This window comes from Nomascus leucogenys, chromosome 22a (assembly GCF_006542625.1).
Source record: "Nomascus leucogenys isolate Asia chromosome 22a, Asia_NLE_v1, whole genome shotgun sequence".
Classification (NCBI taxonomy): domain Eukaryota; kingdom Metazoa; phylum Chordata; class Mammalia; order Primates; family Hylobatidae; genus Nomascus; species Nomascus leucogenys.
Window position 1 is genome coordinate 40,422,973 of NC_044402.1, and position 21,840 is coordinate 40,444,812.

At 53.7% G+C, this 21,840-nt stretch overlaps 2 protein-coding genes across 3 annotated transcripts; both read right to left on the minus strand.

The window, feature by feature from the left end:
- Positions 1-5,678: 5,678 nt before the first annotated feature.
- REM2 (RRAD and GEM like GTPase 2) lies at positions 5,679-10,271 on the minus strand. The gene is made up of 5 exons (XM_003260595.2): positions 10,061-10,271; positions 8,418-8,759; positions 8,094-8,167; positions 7,131-7,338; positions 5,679-6,745 (listed from the first exon to the last, which is right to left on the minus strand). Exons 1-5 carry the CDS (start codon positions 10,161-10,163, stop codon positions 6,450-6,452), a joined length of 1,023 nt encoding a protein of 340 aa, XP_003260643.2. The 5' UTR covers positions 10,164-10,271; the 3' UTR covers positions 5,679-6,449.
- Positions 10,272-11,717: 1,446 nt separating this feature from the next.
- On the minus strand, positions 11,718-21,637 carry LRP10 (LDL receptor related protein 10). Of its 2 annotated transcripts, XM_030802965.1 has the most exons (8): positions 21,047-21,637; positions 20,602-20,646; positions 19,938-20,073; positions 18,145-18,335; positions 17,018-18,035; positions 16,573-16,702; positions 16,338-16,451; positions 11,718-14,223 (listed from the first exon to the last, which is right to left on the minus strand). In XM_030802965.1, exons 1-8 carry the CDS (start codon positions 21,078-21,080, stop codon positions 14,221-14,223), a joined length of 1,671 nt encoding a protein of 556 aa, XP_030658825.1. In that variant the 5' UTR covers positions 21,081-21,637; the 3' UTR covers positions 11,718-14,220. The 2 variants fall into 2 exon arrangements, with proteins under 2 accessions (XP_030658825.1, XP_003260642.1); XM_003260594.4 differs by lacking the exon at positions 11,718-14,223 and having other exon boundaries at positions 15,304-16,451; positions 21,047-21,634.
- Positions 21,638-21,840: the final 203 nt, after the last annotated feature.

Genomic DNA, 21,840 nt, shown 5'->3' on the forward strand with positions numbered 1-21,840 from the left:
GGCCCAGAGTGGAGAGATTTCCAGATGCAGGACTCCCCGTTCCTCTGACCCTCAGGGGAGAGCACACAAAGTCTATGCTCTAGGCCAATGAGGGGGTCTTGTGGGCAAACGGGAGTGGGAGTAGTAGGGGCTGGGCAGGGGCTGGTAAGGGAACACGGACTCCAAGACAAAATTGCAGTGGTTAAGAGATGCATGAGGACAGAAAGGACCTTACCTGGCATGGCAGCTCAGGCCCCAGTGCCCTCTGCTGACCTCTCACCCCAGCCAAGATCAATGGCTCTACTTTGCCTTGAGAGAGAAAGAGAGAATGGCCTGGCTCTCAGAGAAGGCCTCACCTCTCCCAAGTCTGGCGGGAGCCTGGCTTCAGCTTCCGTCTGTTCTGCGCTATTCCCTGTAGGCGTCTGGAGGGAACACACAGATGGGTCGGGCTGATGGGACTGGCTGAGTTGGGGGAGGGAGGCTCGTGGTGCACGGCTCCCCTCGTGGGGGAGGTCTTGCCATCATGGTCTTCCATACACGAAAGACATGTTTTAAGCTTCTGCCACATAAAAGGCACTGGGCCTTTCTTGTTCCTCATCCTCCTCTCTGGCCACATCTGACCATTGGTGATACTCTCCTAGAAACCCCTCCTCTGGCAGCAGTCACAACAGGCTCAATCCTAGTTCTCCCACTACCTCTTTGGCGGCTGCTTCTCCACTTTCTCCATCTATATATCCCCAGGATCTCCTTGTTCCCTCTTCTTTCTCTGGACCCCTGAGGCTTTGTTTTAAATTATTTTCTTTTTCTTTTTTTTTGAGATGGAGTCTCACTCTGTCGCCAGGCTGCAGTGCAGTGGTGTGATCTCAGCTCACTGCAACCTCTGCCACCCAGGTTCAAGCGATTCTCCTGCCTCAGCCTCCCGAGTAGCTGGGATTACAGGTGCCCACCCCTGCGCCTGACTAATTTTTGTAGTTTTTAGTAGAGATGGGGTTTCACTATCTTGGCCAGGCTGGTCTTGAACTCCTGACCTCATGATCCACCGGCCTTGGCTTCCCAAAGTGCTGGGATTACAGGCGTGAACCACCGTGCCTGGCCTATTTTGTTTCATTTTTGAAGTGGTACTAAATGACACAGTTAAAAGTTCCAAAGGTAGGCCAGGTGCCGTGGCTCACGCCTGTAATCCCAGCACTTTGGGAGGCTGAGGTGGGTGGATCATGAGGTCAGGAGTTCAAGACTAGCCTGGCCAAGATGGTGAACCCCCTGTCTCTACTAAAACTACAAAAATTAGCTGGGCGTGGTGGCGGGCACCTGTAATCCCAGCTACTTGGGAGACTGAGGCAGGAGAATCGCTTGAACCCAGGAGGTGGAGGTTGCAGTGAGCTGAGATTGTGCCACTGCACTCCAGCCTGGGCGACAGAGCAAGACTCTCTCTCAAAAAAAAAAAAAAAAAGTTCCAAAGGTAGAAAAAGGGCATACAGGCTGGGCGCGGTGGCTCAGGCCTGTAATCTCAGCACTTTGGGAGGCTGAGGCAAGCAGATCACCTGAGGTCGGGAGTTTGAGACCAGCCTGACCAACATGGAGAAACCCCGTCTCTACCAAAAATACAAAATTAGCCAGGCGTGGTGGCACATGCCTGTAATCCCAGCTACTCAGGAGGCTGAGGCAGGAGAATCGCTTGAACCCAGGAGGCGGAGGTTGCAGTGAGATTGCGCGATTGCACTCCAGCCTGGGCAACAAGAGTGAAACTCCGTCTCAAAAAAAAAGAAAAGAAAAGAAAAGAAAAAGGGCATACGGCCGGGCGCGGTGGCTCACGCCTGTAATCCCAGCACTTTGGGAGGCCGAGGCGGGCGGATCACAAGGTCAGGAGATCGAGACCATCCTGGCTAACACAGTGAAACCCCGTCTCTACTAAAAAATACAAAAAATTAGCCAGGCGAGGTGGCGGGCGCCTGTAGTCCCAGCTACTCGGGAGGCTGAGGCAGGAGAATGGCGTGAACCCCACGGGCGCGGAGCCTGCAGTGAGCTGAGATCGCGCCACTGCACTCCAGCCTGGGCGACAGTAAAACTCTGTCTCAATGTCTCAAAAAAAAAAAGAAAAAGAAAAAGGGCATACAATGAAAAGTCAGCTTCCCATCCTGGTCTTCTACTCACCCAGTTCCCCTTCCCAGAAGCAGCTTGTACCATCTTTTTTTTTTTTTTTTTTTTTTTTTGACAGAATCTCACTCTGTTGCCCAAGCTGGAGTACAGTGGCATGATCTCGGCTCACTGCAACCTCCACCTCCTGGGTTCAAACAATTCTCCTGCCTCAGCCTCCTGAGTAGCTGGGATTACAGGCATGTGCCACCATGCCCAGCTAATTTTTGTATTTTTAGTAGAGAGAGGGTTTCTCCATGTTGGTTAGGCTGGTCTCGAACTCCTGACCTCAGGTGATCTACCCGCCTTGGCCTCTCAAAGTGCTGGGATTACAGGCATGAGCCACCCTGTGCCTGGCCTGTAACAAACCCTTTTGTGAATCTGATGAAATTCATGAACCCTATTCTCAGACACATGTATGACTACACAAATACATCAGATTCTATGTACCATTTCACAAGACGCAGACTCCATCAGTAGTCTGGGGTAAGGATCCCAGCCTGTACTGCACCTTCTCCCTTAGTATAATTATGGATCCCCTTGCAAAATGAAAATGCAGGGCTCCTTGTTCAAACAATTTTAAGAACATAACAGCAGAACATTAAACTAAGCTTAGGGCCCTATGTGACTGCACAGGTCACCTTTTCCCCTTGCTCTTCTACTACTATCTTTATGGTAATTATTCTCAAATCTGTTTCTCTTGTCCCAACTTGTTCTGAATTTCAGATTCAGCTCCAGAGAGCTGCTGAAACTCTATATAGATGTTCTTCTAGCATCTCAAATTCAGTGTCTCCAAAATGGAGCTCCTTACTCTCACTACCTCCTCTGCCCCCTTACTCCAAGTTTTGCACCATCCTCTCACCACCTACAACTTTTTCCTCTCTTTATACTCATCCACTAAGTTGCCAAGTCCCATTAATTCTGACGCTCAAACCCATGCCTCCTTCCTTTCCCACTGCCACCCCCCTCAGGATGGTCTTTCATTATCCTCTGTATGTATCACTGTTACTGGTCCCTAAACTCAGCTCCTCAGGACTTGCCTCTGCAGCTCCAATCCATACACACCTCCTCCAGCCTCCTCTTCCCAAAGGACCATCCTAATCATGACTTCCACATTCAGAGACCTGCAGTGACTCTCCCAGCCTACAGAGTTGGGCACAAACTCTTTTTCCTGGCATTTAAGGTCCTTTACAGTGGGACTCCAAACCTTCTTTTCATGCTCATCTCTTACCCCTCCTCTTCATGTCCCTCAGGTTTCAACCCAACTGTACAGCCATCTGGTCCCTTAATGGGCCCAGTGTGTTTTCCTGCATTTTAAAATTTGAGCTGTCTCTGTTCACGGTCTTCAGAATTTAGAACTTGCTTACTCCACTACAGCCATGTAATTTCTCTGGACCTTTCACCACAGCTACTGCACATGGCCCTGCCCATTGTTTCCCTGCATCTTGACTGCTGTCCCCTCTTTCTCTTCCTCCCATCCTTATTGGAAAGGGAGCCTCAGATGCAAAGCTGGATAAAATCACCATTAAGTAGCAAGCAGAGCCGGGCGCAGTGGCTCACGCCTATAATCCCAGCACTTTGGAAGGCCGAGGCGGGTGGATCACCTGAAGTCAGCTGTTCAAGACCAGCCGGGTCAACATGGTGAAACTCCATCTCTACTAAAAATACAAAAAATTAGCCGGGCATGGTGGTGGGTGCCTGCAATCCCAGCTACTCGGGAGGCTGAGGCAGAAGAATCACTTGAACCCGGGGGGTAGAGGTTGCAGTGAGTGGAGATCACGCCATTGCGCTCCAGCCTGGGCGACAAGAGCAAGACTCCCTGTCAAAAAAAAAAAAGAAAGTATCAAGCAGACAGAATCGCAACTCTGCTGCTTACTGGGTAACCTCAGGCAAGTTACTTACACTGTTTCTTCTACTGTTAAACAGGTAGTAACACCTTATATAGTTTGTTTGTTTTTTGAGATAGAGTCTCGCTCTGTTGCCCAGGCTGGAGTGCAGTGGCGCGTTCTCAGCTCACTAAAACCTCTGCCTTCTGGGTTCAAGCTATTCTCCTGCCTCAGCCTCCCTAGTAGCTGGGATTACAGGCGCCTGCCACCACAGCCAGCTAATTTTTGTACTTTTTAGTAGAGATGGGGTTTCACCATATTGGCCAGGTTGGTCTCGAACTCTTGACCTTGTGATCCACCCGCCTCGGCCTCCCAAAGTGCTGGGATTACAAGTGTGAGCCACCGCGCCCGGCCCCCCCCCCCCTTTTTTTTTTAAAGAGACAAGTTCTCGTTCTGTCACCCAGGCTGGAATGCAGTGATTGCAGCTCACTTCAGCCTTGAACTCCTGGGCTCAAGTAATCCTCCTGCTTCCTGAGTAGCTAGGACTACAGGTGCACTTTTTTTTTTTTTTTTTTTTTTTGAGACAGGGTCTTGCTCTGTTGCCCATGCTGCAGTGCAGTGGTACAATCACAGCTCACTGCAGCCTTAACCTCCTGGCTCAAGTGATCCTCCCAGCTCAGCCTCTCAAGTAGCTGGGACTATCTGAATGACACCACGCTCAGCTAATTTTTTGTAAAGACAGGGTTTTGCTATGTTGCCCAGGCTGGTTTCAAACTTCTGAACTCAAATGATCCCCCTGCCTCAGCCTCCCAAAGTGCTGGGATTACAGGTGTGAGCCACCATGCCTGGCCAATTTTTATATTTTTTTTGTAGAAACTGGCTCTCACTATGTTTCCCAGGCTGGACCTTATATAGTCTTTAAGGAATTAACAGATAAAGTGTATAAAGTCCTAAGGATAGTGCCATTATTCATCTTATTATTTAACTACTCATGCTGGGATGGTCCCCTTGGCTCCTCCCCAGCTACAAGGACTCAGGAAGCATTGCAACCCTCTTTCCATCAAGTTCTGGGAGGCTGTGTGGGATGGAATGGAGGCTGGCCCTCAGGTGCTCAGGTAGCTGTATTGTATGTCTAGGGGTGGTGAGGGGAGCTGCTGCCTCTGCTCCCTTTGTTCAAACTCATGGCTCAGGCAGCAGCAGGCGTGGGCGTCCCCAGGGGAGGCAGTGACAGTTTCAGTACTCACACGGGCTTTGCAGGTGACAGCTGGGGCTGCGGAGCCCTGCCAGAGGAGGCACAAACAGACCCCATCACGCCACAGCTGATGGGCTTCCCTGGTGGATATGGGCCCCACTTTGAACCAGCCCAAGTCAAAGCTGAGTACCTCTGGGAGCTAAATGTGGCCTCTAGCCTGTTCCCTGCAGGATAGAGTGGGGTAAGGAGAAGAGGCTCAGAGTCTAGAGATCTGGTCCCACTGTGTCACTAATTTACAAATGACTTCTAGGAGGTCCCTCTTCCTCTCCAAGCCTGTTTTCTCATTGGCAAACGCACGAAGTGGACCTGATTATCTGTAAGGGCCTGTGGCCCTATGACATGGACTACCCCAGGCCAAGTCAGTTCCACAGCCTCCTTAGAGTTAGGTTCCTTGCTCCTTCTGGGCCTGAGTTTTCTGGTGGGTAATAGCAGTTTCCATCAACACCCATTCCTTCCCCAGAGACTCCGAGAACAGAGTCAAAAGTGAACAGAGGCAGTACAAAAATTCTTTATTGAAAAGGGAAAGGGTGGCCCCTTGCTGGTGCCCCCCTGGCCCTGGCCAAAAGGAGTTGCCACTGCTCAGCATCTGAATGCAGAAAGTCTGTCCACCCCTTACCTTTAATAACCTTAAAGGGGAAGTGCCGTGGTGGACTGGTAAGTCAAGAGAATCCATCTCAGCAACAGCACTTCCAGGCTCTTGCCTTTAAGAACTCCTTAAAGGCAAAGTGGACACACGCCGCAGCAGATGAGAGCCAGAACGTTTTCCGGAAGGTCCCTGGAGGAAGTGTTTCCGTGTCTTTACCTTTAAGACTCTCTTAAAGGTGAGGCATGTTTAGGCAGCGTACAAAGGAGGCAAACTCCGTCAAGGAGTCTACAAAGCACTTTTCCAGATCTCGCTTTTATAATCTCTTTACAGATGAGGTGGCCAAGCACGAATTAATAAAAAACAAAATACCTTGCAGAATTATCTTTCTTCCCGACCCAGTAGAACCCGCCCCGCTCACCGGCCGCCTTCAGGTCTGCGTCCTCGCCTTCTAGGCGCCCTGAGGCCCGAAGGTCCGGCGAACGCGTGGGGGCGGGTGTAGAGGTGCCGCCCAGCGGCCGCGGGCCGCCCCCGGCGGTCACACCGGGGCATCCTGGGAGTTTTTGGTTTCCTAGACGGCCTCCACCAAGGAAGCCGGACGGGGGCGGGGCGGGGCGAGGGGGCGAGCGGAGGGCGCGGTGACCATGGCGACCGCAGTGGCCATGGCGACCGCGGCTCAGAGCACCGAGAGGTCGTGACACGACCTGGAGCGCTGCTTGAAGAACTTGGCGTTGCGCGGCACCAGGTTGGCGAGGAACCGCTTGGCTTTCTTGGTGAGGCTCTCGCGGCGTGCGGGCGGCGCAGGGCCCTCGGGGCTGCCCGGCTCGGGCCTCCGGCCTCCGGCGCGGCTTCGGCCCCGCCGCAGCCGGATCTGGCGCACCGCGCCCTCGAAGAGCTCCCGCGTGTTGTGGTGCAGTGCGGCCGACGTCTCGATGTGCTTGCAGCTCAGCGTCCCGGCCAGGTGGCGGCCCTCTGCAGGAAGGGACCGGCTCAGGCGCCCGCAGGGCTGTACGGGACCCGGGCCAGGGTGGGTCTAGGGAGGTCCTGGGCGTGCGGTGGCAAGGGATTGGTACTAGTGAATCTTGCAACCGAGAGAACATGGCTGAGCTCACTCATATGGTGGGTCTGTGGAGGTGCGAAGGAGAGGGAGAAGGAGGCCTAGGAGAGAGGTGAGGGGAAGTGACAAGAAGGGATTCTCAGGGTCCTCGAGTGCGGCATTGGGAGTGTGCCCTTAGCCTGGGTCTGATTGCAAATGAGTGCGTCCGCGATGGTAAAAAGGCCTTAGGGAGAAGAGGTGACTTGGAAGGGAGAGCATTCCCCTGAGATCGCAAGTATGGAATCTGTTCAGGATACACACCCTCCAATGATACCTCCCGGGAGCGGGCCAAGTCGCTTTTGTTTCCAACGAGGATAACGGGTAGGTCGTGGTGCGGCCTCCCAGCCCGGAGCCGAAGTAGGGTCTCTGGAACTTTGGAGAAACTCTGTCGGTCGGTGACTGAGAAGACGATGAGAAAGGCGTCCCCTGTCTGAAGGCAGTGGTCCCGCAGCCACCCTTCTGCATCCCCCTGCAGACAGGCAGAGGAACGTTAGGGCTGGAGGCCTAGGAGATCCTGTCCAGCACCTACACCTCAAAGAGGAGGAACAGGGCTGTGAGGGAGAAAGAAGCCACCTGCTTAGGACAGCAGAGCTAGTTAATGGCAGAATCTCCCTACCCAGAGTGTTTGTGGAGGAGGGTGGCTTCGGACAGCAGAGCTAGTTAATGGCAGAATCTCCCTACCCAGAGTGTTTGTGGAGGAGGAAGAAATCAGTAATATGAGGATCCTAGACTAGGGTAGCCATCCTAATTTCTTAAGCTTAAGTTCTTGATTCAAAAATGAATATTATTCACACGTCTGTAATTTGGCCTCTTATTTCTACATAGTAACCTTTACGTCCAAATATTCAGAAGTCCTCACTTTTTTCCCCCTTCCCTGATATTCCAGATCCCTGAGCTCTTGTCTTGTCACATCAGATTCCTTCAGGCTGAAAAATTTATGGATGGAGTCGATTTCAGGGTGTCCAGCCTAGCTTGGAGCTGCAGGGTTTGTCAAATTCCTATCCTAAGTTTGCTCTGAGTCAGAAGATCCTGGAAAGACTGTGGCTCTTAACAGCCACGGGCTGTGGTGTGGGCCTTTGCTTTCTGAGGTGATATGAATGAAAGGTCAGGTTCCAGTACATGTGGAAACCAGGACCAGCAGTCCCACCAGCCTTCAGCCAGACTTTGCCCTTCCCCAGTTCTCCCAGCTTCATCACCTGCCTGCAGCCACATCTTAGTTCTCACCTGTTCCCAGATGTCATAAACGACTAGAGTCACTTCCTCCTTATCCACCGTGATGCGTCTCTCATAGGTATCCTCTGTTGGGAAATAGGGAGAGGGTATAAAGTCCATTAGGAGGTTTCCCAAGATTTGTGAGACCTGGTAACCAGGGACACCTCAGATCTCAGCACCAGGGAACCCCGCCCCTCTTCAGGGAGGCTGCCACAGAAAGCATTGGAAAAGCTTCTGTTAAGCTCTGTCCTTCAGGGGCTGCTTAGGTCATGAGCATTTCCTTCCCTGACCAGGGCCCCAGAGCCCCCTCAACCCCTGGAGGGCTTCCCCAAATACCTAGGTTCTCCGGTTCATGAGCACTGTCTCCCTGGAGACCACCAAAAGTGCCTGCTAGGGTGCTCTTGCCCACACCGCTCTCCCCCACTAGCATGACCTTGAAGATGCCATCCTTTTGAGCAGGGGCTGCGTCCCCTGAGCCCAAGGAGTCAGACGAGCCAGAGGATGAGGCCTGAGGTGGCCAGTCAAGTTCATCTACAGCCTGGGCCCGCCGGAGCTGGTGCTTGTAGGGGACAGGCATACTGCCTCTTCGTCTGGGGGCCCCAGGGGCAGAGGGTAACCCGCTCCGGTCCAACTCTGCCAACAGTTTCTCTGGCTTCTTTAGTAGGGTGGCATCTGCTTCTAAAATAAAATGGGAGGGCAAAGAAAAGGAAGCTATGAGTGGGATATGCCCAACCATATGCAGAAGGCTCAATCCAGGCTGTTCCAGTATCAGAGGCCCAGCTACACCCACTTGATGACCATTACCCAGAAGGAACTGAGAATGTCTGGCCTGACCTCTTACACTAAAGTCTCCAGAAGCCTGAACTGGAGTTGACATGATACCTTCTCCAATGCGGTCCCAACCCCAACCTATTCAACACGTGCCCCATGCAGGGAAGGGACCTGAATGCAGGCTCACATACCCACTCACACTTTACACTGATACACAGGCACACCCCCAGACTAGGCCTCTGGCCCTGTGGTGTGGAGTTGGGGGAGGTTTGGGGAAGCTGCCTCTTTTTCCATCAAGAGGCCCTTCCTCCTCCTGTTTCCAGCACTGGTAATCCCTAAACTGAGGAGCAGAGAGGATGAGAAGCTGAAGCTGCTGCCCAGTGTCTGGGGAGTAGGTATAGCAGAGTAAAAAACTTTGTAGTGAGCTTCTTCCTAGGAAAGGGCCTTTGCTTTTTGAGATGATGTGCATGCTGGGTCTCTGTGGGTTCTCTCTCTGTGTGTGTGTGAGAGAGAGAGGGGCTGCTGCTTCCCGTGGCCCTGTAGGTGAGCATCCCTCATTGCGTGGTTGGGTGTGAGAATCCTCCATCCCTGTCTGTCCCTGTGAGTGGGAGAGAATATTGTGTTCATAGAGCAGTAGAAGTAGAGAGAGAGAGAGAGTGTGTGTGTGTGTGTGTGTGTGTGTGTGTGTGTGTGTGTGTGAGCGAAAGGGAGAGTGACAATGCGCAGGTCAGGGTAACTGGAGGAGGAACAACAGACACAACAAAGGGGGCTGGAGGGAGGCTGGAAATAGCCCGGGATCAATACTTGGCCAGCAGCCAGGGCCTCCAGCAGCCAGAAGAACCCTTACAACAGTTCCCCGGGGTAGCCCCTGCCTGTGATTCCCAGGCTTGTGGGCTGCCCCTTTCCTCTCCCCTTCCTTCTTGCCTGTTCCAGCCTCAGGAATGAGGCTGAGCTAGGGGCCATGTACCAGTTTCTCAAGCAAAGCCCTGGGAGTGCTGGGGGAGGGGGCATTTAGGCAGCTCTTCCCCTCCACCCTAGCCCAACCCCAATCCCTTGTGTGAGCAGGGGTCTTCTCCACTTTCTCAATTGCTCTTCCCCTCTTGCTGACTGAGCTCAAGCTCCCTCAACCCCTAGTTGTGACCTCCCCACCAAAGCTTCAGCTCCCATCCCCATGGTTTCAGCCGGAACCTGCCCAGGTTAGCCCTCACCTGGTGTGGGCGTCCCTGGAGGGGAGGCCCGGCGGCTGCCAGAGGGGCAGAGTGCTGTGGTTTCTGTGTCCATGTCCATGTCCGTGTCCGGGTCCGTGTGCATCGGTGTGCGTGTGCGTGTGCAGCCCAGCAGCTCGCAGCACCCTCTCCCTCACTCAGCAGCACTGTCAGCTTTTCCCTTTAAATACCACCCCCCCACACACACACACATGCCCTCCCCACTAGACACCTGGGGAAATTGTCCCACCCCCTGATGAGGTCACACATGCTAATGAGCAGTGATGTCAGCGGGATTCCCTCCTTTCTGCCCCCTCCCTTTTCTTTGTGTCGCTTCCCTCTGGGAGCACACACACTGCAGAGCTTGGTTGAGTTACGACAGAACAGTCAAGGGGCAGAACAGACAAGGGTTGCAGGGGATGTCAGTGGGTAAGGGAGCTCAGGGTGACAGAAGGCAGGGACCTGGGGAGGTGAAGGTCTTTCTCCAGCAGCCAGGACTATGCATCGTTTGTCTCTGTATTTCCAGACCCCTAGCCCAGTGTCTAGCCCAGAGAGCGTGCTCAGTGGCTGCACAGGGGCAAGAGGCAGAAAGACTAAAAGCTGGTCTGAAAGACAAAGAGATATAGGCCAAAAGAGGTGTGGGGACTGAGGGTCAGCCACCCTGCCACCTTTTCCTTCTCTACCCTGCCTCTTCTGGGCTAAGAGCCACAAAAGTACCCATTTCCCAGCCCCTTGGCAGATGCGGGCTCTGAGGAAGGAAATTCAGCTGCTTCATTTGGGCAGCTTCATTTTGCCACTAAGTTCAGGTAGGGGCAAACCATTGTGGAGACTCTTCCACCTTCTCTCCGTGCCAGGCCCACCAAGCCAACGATAATCAGAGCAGGAAAAAAGGGTGAGACAAAGCTAGCTATCTCAAACACGAAGTTCTCAATCTTAAGTGGGTGGGAAGGGGGAGTGCCAGCTACCCCCCAACTCCCCTACCCACTGTTAATGTTTTTTGGTGCAGCTGCCAGGCCTTCTGGGCTATGCAAGGCAGATACACAAGGGTGATGTCTGCCTGTTTGCAGGAAGCCCAGATAGCACATCTCTTTTACTGTTCTTTTTCTGCCCAGTTCCCTTTCCCTTCAGGTTCCTTCTCCTGCCCCTTTCCTTCTTGTCCTCCTTCCTGACTCCCTTAAGCTCCCAGACACACATTCTCATTTCCTTTCCTTGCCCCGTTTTTGCCAGATGCTGTGCTAAGTACTTTCTTGCATTATCTCCTTTCATCTTCTTGAGCCCAAGGCCCACAGTGGTAGGTGGGTGCCCTGTCCCTAAAGCAATCTTGCAGCTGGAAAATGGGAACACCAGGAATCCCACCCACATCTTTCCAGTGCCAAGGACTTTTCATTTCTACACTGTGCTGCTTTCCTTCTCTTAAATATTCCAACTGTCTCCTATTATTGGGAACAGTCTATATTGCAATCCTCAGTGGACTCTTCCAATGGAAGAGGCAAAGAATAATCTTGGGAACAATGTGCAGTGACACTTCACTTATTTGGAGGTCAGCTATAGGGCAACAGTGCAGGGTTTGAGGGAGCAGAAAGGACCCCTCAGCTGCTAAAATACTCCGGTGCTTTACTCACTGGGTAGATTCTCCAGTCCTCAGTCATGGCCTACTTACTTTTACTTTTTACTTACTTTTATTCACAATTTTAATGTGTCCATGTGTGTTCCTGTACTAGTAGATTAGAAACACATTTAGAGTAGCAAGTGACCCCTTTAGTCAGGGAGGCAACACCACACACACACAAAATAACATTTAAAGCACTCATATGCATTTTATAAGTGGTCTAAGGTCATTTAGCATAAAAGCAAATAGCTCCCCGTGCCCCTACTGTTACAACTTCAGAAGACACTGCTGGAGAAAAGCCATTGGTTTCTGTGAATGATCAGTTATGCAGAAAATTATTATATTGCAGATATGCTGAAGACAAGTGTAACATTTTAGAATGACTTCCTTCCAAAATGAGTATTTTTATTTTTTTCAGAGAGAGGGTCTCACCCTATTGCTCAGGCTGGACTGCAGTGGTGCGATCATGGCTCACTGTAACCTCAACCTCCTAGGTTGTGCACTTGCCCGTATCTAGGCTCCCTCAGGAATGGGAGGTCCCGTGGAATGGTGGGACAAGGGTGAGATTCGGAATGGAGCCATGCCAGGTCTAAATCCACCACTTGGTAGAGACTGGGCCAGTCTTCTGATTTCCCTGAAGCTCCTCCTGAGCTTGCAAAATGGGGTCTATGATGCCCATGGCCCAGCTCTGTTGTGCGGGTTCACTTCAGGTGATGAAGAATCTGGCATCATCAGGCACTCACTTTCTTTTTTTTGAGACGGAGTCTTGCTCTGTTGCCAGGCTGGAGTGCAGTGGCGCGATCTCAGCTCACTACAACCTTTGCCTCCCAGGTTTAAGTGATTCTTCTGCTTCAGCCTCCCGAGTAGATGGGACTACAGGCATGCACCACTATGCCCAGCTTATTTTTGTATTTTTAGTAGAGACACGGTGTCACCATGTTGGCCAGGATGGTCTTGATCTTTTGACCTCGTGATCCGCCTGCCTCAGCCTCCCAAAGTGCTGGGATTACAGGCATGAGCCACCGCACCCCATCCAGGCACTCACTCTCTAACCACCTGGGTGCTTCTGCAGCCTTGGGCTGTGTGGCTGGGGGGTCCTTCTCTCCTCCTAATGAGGCCTGGAGCTTGGTTCAGGCCCATGTTTTTTTTTTTTTTTTTAATCTATTTATTTATTTTGAGACCAGGTTATGAGACTGGCTAGTTTTTAGTATTTTTGGTAGACACAGGGTTTCATCATGTTGCCCAGGCTGTTCTTGAACTCTTGGCCTCAAGGGATCCGCCTGCCTTGGCCCCTCCAAAGTGCTGGGATTACAGGCGTGAGCTACTGCGCCTGGCAGAATTTTGTTTCTTAAGGACTGAGTTCTGGTATTTTCTTTTCTTTTTTTTTGGAGGAGTCTCGCTCTGTCACCCAGGCTAGAGTGCAGTGGCGCGATCTCCACTCACTGCAACTTCTGCCTCCCAGGTTCAAGCAATTCTCCTGCCTCAGCCTCCCGAGTAGCTGGGACTACAGGTGCATGCCACCACACCCGGCTACTTTTTTGTATTTTAGTAGAGACAGGGTTTCACCGTGTTGCCCAGGCTAGTCTCGAACTCCTGAGCTCAGGCAATCTGCCTGCCTTGGCCTCCCAAAGTGCTAGGATTACAGGCGTAAGCCACCACGCCTGGCCCTGGTATCTTCTTTTATCTTAGACTCTAGACTCTGATTCACAGCCTGAGCCCTATCTCATGCTGAAAACACCTCCCACCTTCCCACCAAGAGCCTTGACGTGGGTCCCACACCCCTAAGACCAAACACCTTGGATATTGGTATCTATCTTGATGGAATTTTAGGTTGCCTCATTTCTTTTTTTCTTGGGCCCTGGTGGAAATTAACCTGAGTGACTGCTCCCCAGTGTCATCACTTGAGCAGGACACTGTCTTAGTTTCTCCATGCTGCCTGTACAACGTCAGTCCCCTATCCCGGCTAGCTTGGGGCTTCACTGTGGCTGACAAGAGTATTATTACTGCCTACACCTCATACAGCACACAACCAGAACCTAGAGAAACTTCTTTCAGGCCCACTGATCTATAAGCACAGGCCTCCTTAGTGAACTCTGCCCTAAAGTCCTCCTTCCAGCGTTTGGAAGCATTCCACCATGAGGAGCAGTTTTACTTTAAGTCTTTGTCCACTTTCAGTTTGCAATACCACTAGGAGAGAAAAGGTCTGGATGAAGGGATGAAGATATCAGGCTGCCGGTATTTGAGGTGGCTATGGGGGAAGAGAAGAGCAAAGGAGAGGGCAAAGACCAGGCTATGGAGAGGCAGGGGAGGGAAAATCACTGCTTCACTATTTCCATTGGGCCTGACGCTGAGTGGACCCAGGATTGTTTGCATTTGGGAAGGAGGGCCCAAAGGGAGAACAGTAAGCAAGAACCAGGTTCTCCAGAGCTCTCTCCCCAGTTTCTGGAGAGGGTCTGCAGTAAAAGGAGCTTGGGTCTTCCCTGAGCCAAGGTGCCAGGGTCCCAGAACTGCACACGGGCCCACACCCCTCTCTGCTACTTCCTCAGGCTCTCGCTCACTAGAAGAGAGGAAAATTGTGCAATTTGTGCTGGGTTTGAGGATGCTGACAGGGTGTAATCAACAGGGCCTCTCCACCAGGTGTAGGGCTAGGCTGGGTGACAGGCTTTGCCAGGTGTGGGGCTAGACAAGGAGAGCCTGAGGGGAGCCTCTTTCCCCAGGGACTGGCTCCGTTAGGGAATTCCTCAGTTTTGTTCCTGAGGCATCACTCCCACCCCCGCAGCTTCCTTCTACATCTTTTGTCTCGATCTTCCTTCCAAACTCTGGGGCAGCTTCTGTCGCTTTGCTCACTAGGGGCTGGGTTCCAACATTGCTTGCGAATCATTCCCTCCATCACCCACCCCAGCTCAGCAGCTCTGGCTGCTGCTTGTGCTCTCAGACCCGAGGTCTTGCCTATAACCCTTGCCCTCTTGTCTCCTCAGTTTGCTTTTTCTGTGGACACTCCCCCTGTCTAGAATTCACAGCTCTATTCCAACTGCTGACAGCATTCTTTAGGTTCCAGTTTGGGCCCTCTTCCAGGAAGACCTCTTGGATTTGGCCATGGTGATGCCAGCACCGCACACCCTGAATGTATGTGAATTTTCCCTCCACTTGCCTTTGCCTGCCTTGAGGTATCCTGGCTGAGAATTCATCTGTCTTGCATAGGACAGACTGCTAAATGCCTGGTGGGTGTGGAGGGTGGAGGGTAGGAGTCATGACTCCTGTGTCCCACCAGGGACAAATGCTCTTATGATCTGGGCTCAGGGAATGCTCCATAAATGAGAACCTTTCTGACCGCAGGGCCCAGCTGGCTCCCCTGACTTCTATCCTGGCAGTGAGGAAAGAGGCCCTGGAGTCAGTCACTGCAGAGCTGGGCCCCAGGCATTTGAGTGGAAATGGAGAGGGTTGATCCTTAGGGTTCCTAGAATTTTCTTACCTTCTGTGTGGTATAAAAATCAAGAGTGCAGTGGTTGGGAGATGAACAGGAAGAGGGCAGGAGGTAGAGGGCCAAGCAAAGGGCTCCACAGGGAGGAGTGGGATGAGGTGAGCATAGACTGAGATGGGCAGAGGCGGGGCTCAGGCTCACAGCTAATTTGCAAAATTTTGAGATGTATGATTCCTTTATTTTTGACCTCAACTTACTGAGCAATGCCGTAGCTATGGAACAGAAAGAAGCATTTGTTGCACTCTTTTTGTAAGCCAGGCCCTGTAGGAGGGATTGTGAATGGCAAAACCTCAGGTTCTGCCCAAATCCTCCCCTTGGGGCTGGAGGGTCCCTAGTTAATTGGCATTCCAATACTTAAGGCCACTTTTGGGTAGAGGTTTGGCAAGGATGGAGTGTCCACACCTATGATCCTCTAAGAACTTTACTTTTTAAAAACAGCCACCCAAATGGTGGTGGCGTGGGGAGCAGGTAGTGGTGAAGGGACTGGGGTGTCTGGCCATGGCCATGTACAGAGGAGACTCTGTGAGCCCTCTCCCTGCCTGAGGGACACCTAACTTTATAGCAGCTACATAGGGTCAACGGGAGGCCCACCAAGTCCCTGAAATCCAGGGACAGGGAAGGAAGTGGTAGAGGGGAGGCTGACCCACCTCTAAAAGGTTGTGCCACTATGAGTAGAGCCCCCAGGGGAGAGGCCCCAGTAGAACCCCCATGTCCTCTCAGGTAAGCAGTGGCTCATCCTCTGCCTCAGCTACCCACACCCCTGGCTCAGCCAGTGGCACCAGTAGCACATCGTCTTCATCTTCCGGGGCCAGGACTGCTGTGTGGGGTCCAGGGGGGCTCCGGGTTGGTCCTGGGGGCCCCAGGCTGGGCAATAGGCGGCCTCGCAGGGCCTGCACCACTCCAGACAATAGTGATGGCTCTAGGGGCAGTGAGGGCAGTGGCCCTGGGGCTTCAGGGACAGTAGTGGGGGCTGGAGACGTGCTAGCAGACGGGAGGGGAGCCTTGATGGGCAGTGGGGGTGCCTGCTCCCCATCTTGCCCACCCACTGCCCCGCCCTCACGGGCTGGACCTGTGCCATCATCTAGGGCCTCAAGGGGAGCAGCGGAAGGTGTGACCTGGGATCTGGCCTCAGAGGCCCGAGCTGGGGTGTTGGTTCGAGGGAGCAAGCCCCAGCGGCGGAGGCGGCGTACCAGGCGTCGCATCAAGCGGCCCCGCTGACGACGGCGGGCACCTGGGCCACCTCCTGGACTCATATCCTGGCGTAAGATCTGTAGCAGAGAACGCAGGTTGCCCAGCACTGAGTTCTGCAAGGAGATGAGGAGGCCTCAGAGTCAGAGGGCCAAAGGTTGAATGAAGGAGGGTACAGGGGCGGGGCCACAGCAGAACTGGGACCAGGAGGTGCTAGGGTTGTGGGGAGTGACTTACATCATTAGGATTCTCTGTAGGAAAGTCTTCTACAGGTGGGATGGCACCCTGGGCAATGAGCTGCCCGTAGGAAGGGGGTGCCTGCTGCTGCACAATCTCAGCCTCCATCCGGGAGAGGGGGGCAAAAATGCTAGAAGGAATGAGGACTGCTCAGTCACTGGTAGTTCTCAGCCAGAGTAGACCACCTCAGCCTGGACAGTCCTCCCACTTCCACACCCGGGCCAGGCCAGCTGGAGCTGTGCCATGGCTTTCCCAAAGGTCGTCTGAGTCCCTCCTCCCTTGAAACTGCTTTCAGGATCTGGACCTGTCCCTTACAGGACACAACTGACAAGATGATCATGGGAGCCTCTTCCCAAGGTAGGCACTTTCATGGTCTCCTGTGGCTGCACAGCCCAGCTTCACCCTCAGGGTCTACTCTTCTACTGCCAGCCCCACTCCCACTGACCTGTACTCCTGGGTGCGAATGGCATAGAGCTTGCAGGTGCAGCCCAGGGCGATGACCAGGAGCAGGCCGCACACTAGGCTGCCAATGACTGCAGCTGTAATGACCTTGCGGGGCAGAACATAGGAGCAGTCCCACTCATCACTGCCGTCCGCACAGTCTGGCTGCCCATCGCATACCCATGTCTCATACACGCACTTCTCGTCCCGGCATCGGAAATTGCCAGGCTGGCAATGCCGACAGCGTCTCTCGTCTGCTCCGTCAGCACAGAAAGTCTGGTAGTTGCAGCGGTCAGCAGGCAGGTAGCAGGCTGTGGCACCAGAGGTGCCAGCAGCCCCGCAAGGGAAGTGTCCGGGTGGGCAGCCTGGGCAGTCTTCCTCATCTGTGCCGTCAGCACAGTCCCATGAGCCATCACAGCGCTGTGCCTCACTGTAGCAGCGCTCACCTAGGCCTTCGCCAGCCCCCAGGCCAGAGCCTAAGCCACAGGGTCTGTCCCAAGGCAAGCAGTAGCCCCGCACATGGTAGGTGGCATTGAAGCCACGACCATTGCTCCAAGCAACTGTGTGGTAGGACACAACAGCCTGGCCAGACAGTGTCTCCACAGTGACAGCCTTGCCATTGCTGAAGTGGGTGAGACTACGCAGTAGTCGGGAGCTCTCAGGGGGCCCAGGGCCATCATACACATGCACTGCATCTCCAAAGCCCAAGTCCAGGGCTGTGAAGCGCACGGCCAGCCGCCGGCCATCATGGGGGTCCAGCAGCCAATGGCAGGACTGGGGGTGGGAGACTGAGGCAAGGTGTGTATATCCAGGGGAGGAGAAGACCCCATAGAAGTCCTCCAAGGTGAGATTGCAAGGCAGGGAGGGGACGGGTCTTGGGGTCAGGCCAGGGAAGAGGTCTGAGCTGCAACCTGCTTCATCAGAGCCATCGCCACAGGCATCAATCCCATCACAGCGCTGGACAGCAGATACACAGCGGTGGTTCAGGCACTGAAACTCTTCCTGCAGGCACATCAGCCAATCTGCAGAAGCACCATGGAGAGGGGCTGTGAAGCACCAGAACCCTCAGGATCCTCCCCTCCTGCCTGGGGCTTTCACTGCCTGCTCCTCAGACATCCCTGTCCAGCCTACCTTGGCTGTAGGAGAGCAGGAAGCCCTGGCCGATGGGTGCTCTGGCCCCAGCATAGCTGTAAGTGATGGTGACGTTGCCCCCGGGCAGCTGCAGAGGGCTGGGAGGTGCCTCACACAGGGAGATCAGTGGCTGGAGAGGGGAGTGTAGGGTTAAGTGCTCTGAGCCACAGGCCAGGTGTAGCTTCTGGAACCTATGGGAGTAGAGGAGAGCAGGACATGAGATACTCTTGACGGCTGCTGGCTTTCTCCTCCCCTGGTGCCACCAGGCCCCTTGTATCCCAGGAAGCACAAACATCTGCTTATCCATGATCTAAATGGCCAAATGAAAACTCAGTTAGCCTATTTATTTATTTATTTAGAGACAGAGTTTCGCTCTTGTCACCCAGGCTGGAGTGCAATGGCGTGATCTTGGATCACTGCAACCTCCACCTCTCGGGTTCAAGTGAGTCTCCTGCCTCAGCCTCCCAAGTAGCTGGGATTACAGGCGTCCACCACCACACCTGGCTAATTTTGTATTTTTAATAGAGATGGGGTTTCACCATGTTGGTCAGGCTGGTCTCGAACTCCTGGCCTCAGGTGATCCGCCCACCTTGGTCTCCCAAAGTGCTGAGATTACTGGTGTGAGCCACCGCGCCCTGCAGCCAAATTATTTTTAAGTCAATGTAGTCAATGGGGATCTTCCTAACATGGGCTGGTATTGCCATGAGACCATAAAATATATCCTAGAGCCCTTTGGAAAAATTGACTTGTGTTCTGGGACTGAGTTAAGAAGAGGTGCACTGCATTCCAGTTGTTGTAGCACTGTCACCCAGGTATGGTATAAGCAGTAACTGGTGATTACCATACAGTTCAGTTAACCAGAACTCACCATCTTATCCCACCCCACTGTGCCAGATGTGAGACCTGGGTTGGTTCTCCATGGCATTCTGATCCCTTTGCCCCACGAGCCTCTCCACAGATTGCCCTCTCTCTTTGCCTACCCCTTTCTGGGTAAATTCATGGAAAATGAACTATGTGAGGCAAATAGCCAGGTACTTAATATGATCCCCAAACAACGACCAAGGTCAGGGGAGCCTGGGGAGACTTGGAATATTTAAAAGATCCAGAGAGGCTGAGGAATGTTCTAAGCTGATTAAGGAGTAGTTCTGAATCTCAGGCAGGACATGCAATGAATGGAAGGACTCTTCAGAACAGTTCTATCTGAGCTGAGGACCGTTTGTAGAGGGGCCTCTGTCCTTTGGAGATGCGCAGGACCCAAGCTAGATGTCCACTCCAGCCCAGCTCCACCTCAAATCACTGAGTCTGACCCAGAAAAACTCAGGCTTTTAGGGCATACTAGGCCAAATCAAATTCTACTCTTTCCCTGTTGACAAGGATGGAAATTCCATAGAGAAGTGATCCCTGAATGGGCCAGGCCCAGTGGCTCATGCCTTTAATCCCAGCACTTTGGGAGGCCCAGGCAGGCGGATCATTTGAGGTGAGGAGTTCAAGACTAGCCTGGCCAACGTGGTGAAACCCTGTCTCTATTAAAAATACAAAAAAAAAGTTAGCTGGGCATGGTAGCGGGCACCTGCAATCCCAGCTACTCAGGAGGCCAAGGCAGGAGAATCACTTGAACCTGGGAGGTGGAGGTTGCAATGAGCTGAGATTGCGCCATTGCACTCCAGCCTGGGTGACAAGAGTGAAACTCCGTCTCAAAAAAAAAAAAAAAAAGAAGTGATCCCTGAAGACTTCCAATGGAGGGGAAGGGGCAGGGGAGAAGAATGGGTTCTTGCTCTTGTTGCGCTTCTCACCTGATGGTGACAGTCTGTTCCTTGCTGCCCAGGATGAGCCAGGTGCAGTTGGCGGGGGAGGTGCGGCTGTCCCGGACCAGGGGCCTCTGTAAGGTGCCCTGCACTTCTAAGAGCACTGCTGGGGGGTCCTCACAAGCTGGAGAGAGGAAGGTAGGACACTGGTAGTAGACAGCCCCTTTGCATCCCACCCTTCCCCTTCTGCTTGGAGGTTTGAGGTTTCCAAAAGTCTGGGCTCTGCAAGGAGGAGCAGAGTATCTGCCCCTGCCCACACACATCCTAGAGTTACAGCCCTCTAGCTTCGCTCTTTCTCTCCACATTCTTCATAGCTTCACCAGTAAATACTAATACCACGAACAATTCTGACGTCTGCTTTGTGCCAGCCACTGAACCAGGAGGAGCAGGAAATACTGCCTCTACCCTCAGGGAGACTACATCCTGGTTAGGACGATCAAGCATAGATATTCCCAGAAAAAATAAAATAGTACATAGCAACTACCAGATGAAGGTCCACACCGAGCCTCAGTTTCCTTATCTATAAATAAAGGCTAAATTATCTCCCCTCTAAAACTTTGGTAGGTCCCATGGAATTCAGGGAACAGAGAGTCCCTCTCGAGTGCTCCTTCATTCCCAAGCCCACGGAGCCCCAGAGGTTCCCTCAACTCACCATGATTTGGAAAAATAATCCGGTCTGGATGGGCCAGAGCGCCCCCTAGAGGAGGAACGAGAAAGGGCAGGAGCGTGAGACACTCCTTAGGAGTTTTCTTCTTCATCTGAGCAACTCAAGGAAGCCATCCGGGACTTCCGGGCAGTTAATCGGCAGAGAGAGTGGGGGGTGGGAGAGGGCTGCGGCGTGGGACTTCCATGGAAGGAAGGTCCGGCAGCAGGGCCTTGTGGGGTTGGTGAGGTGATCTAGGGGAAGCCGGAGAGAGGACCGGGGCCCAGCGGAGCAGCTTAAGACTTCCTGGGGGTTGGGGCCGGCAGTGCTGGGGGTGGCGGCAGGGGCTTTGGGGAATGGGCAGGCAGGATAGAGTGCGGGGCCGCACTGGAGGGAGTTAGAGCTGCTGGCCCCGTGACAGAAGGCTGGGGGGTGGTCTCGTTTCGGTTCTTACCAAGGAGGAGGAGGAGGAGGGTGGCCGACAGCATCCTGGGCTGTCCAGAGGTGCCGGAAGCGTCCCGCAGCTTCTGTGGTCTACCCGATGGGGTCGCGGCGGAGCCCCGGGCGCCCAGGCTCCCCGGTGCCGCCTCCCCAAGGGGGCTCCATGGCCCGGGCTCGACCCGTGCTCTGGATGCCAGGGCTGGGGGCGGGGAGGCGGCGGCAGCCCGGGAGTAGGGGCGGTGCCTTTCGCCAACTTTGGAGTTGTTTTCTCCGGCCGCCGCCGCACTCTCTCTCCCGGGGCCGGCTCCCGAAGTCCTGGGTCTCGGCACTGGGGCGCGACCTCGCCTACAGCCCGCCCGCAGGCCGCGAGCGCCCCTGGCCTGGCCTCGTCGCCACCTGCCGGGGTTTAAGACCACTTCCTCTTCGGGCCAAACTTTGCCGACTGTCAGCCCCCAGGGCCTGCCGGATGCTGCTCCACTCTTCCAGCGCGTCCAGCCAGCGGAGCACGACAGGGAAGCGGGGGAGGGGGAGAGGTGGCTCGGCCCGGCGCCCCGGCCCTTGCCCAGGCGGTACCCCCGCCCGCCCAGGGGTTGGAGTAGCCGGGGCGGGTGACTAGCCCGGTCCCACCCCTGCCAATCAACGCACGGGCCACACCCACTTGCTCGCTTTAACCCCTTTCCCGGCCCTGCTGGACTTGTCAGACGGGCCTTTGACTTGAAGCTTCAGCTTCCACATTTAACCCTGCTTTGTTTAATCCTTGGGGTGTAACACGTTTGTCGTTACAGGACACGTTTGTCGTTACAGGAC

What these genes read in the sequence shown, in the direction of transcription:
- REM2 (XM_003260595.2), bottom strand. Translation starts at nt 10,163, where the DNA reads ATGCACACGGACCCGGACACGGACATGGACATGGACACAGAAACCACA. An exon ending in TCATGAACCGGAGAACCTAG is followed by an intron (nt 8,168 to 8,417) that starts GTATTTGGGGAA and finishes ATTTCCCAACAG; the next exon opens with AGGATACCTATGAGAGACGC. An exon ending in CCGGGAGGTATCATTGGAGG is followed by an intron (nt 6,746 to 7,130) that starts GTGTGTATCCTG and finishes CCCTTCCTGCAG; the next exon opens with AGGGCCGCCACCTGGCCGGG.
- LRP10 (XM_003260594.4), bottom strand. Translation starts at nt 21,080, where the DNA reads ATGCTGTCGGCCACCCTCCTCCTCCTCCTCCTTG. An exon ending in CCTCCTCCTCCTCCTCCTTG is followed by an intron (nt 20,647 to 21,046) that starts GTAAGAACCGAA and finishes TTCCTCCTCTAG; the next exon opens with GGGGCGCTCTGGCCCATCCA. An exon ending in CCTGCTCTCCTACAGCCAAG is followed by an intron (nt 18,036 to 18,144) that starts GTAGGCTGGACA and finishes GTGCTTCTGCAG; the next exon opens with ATTGGCTGATGTGCCTGCAG.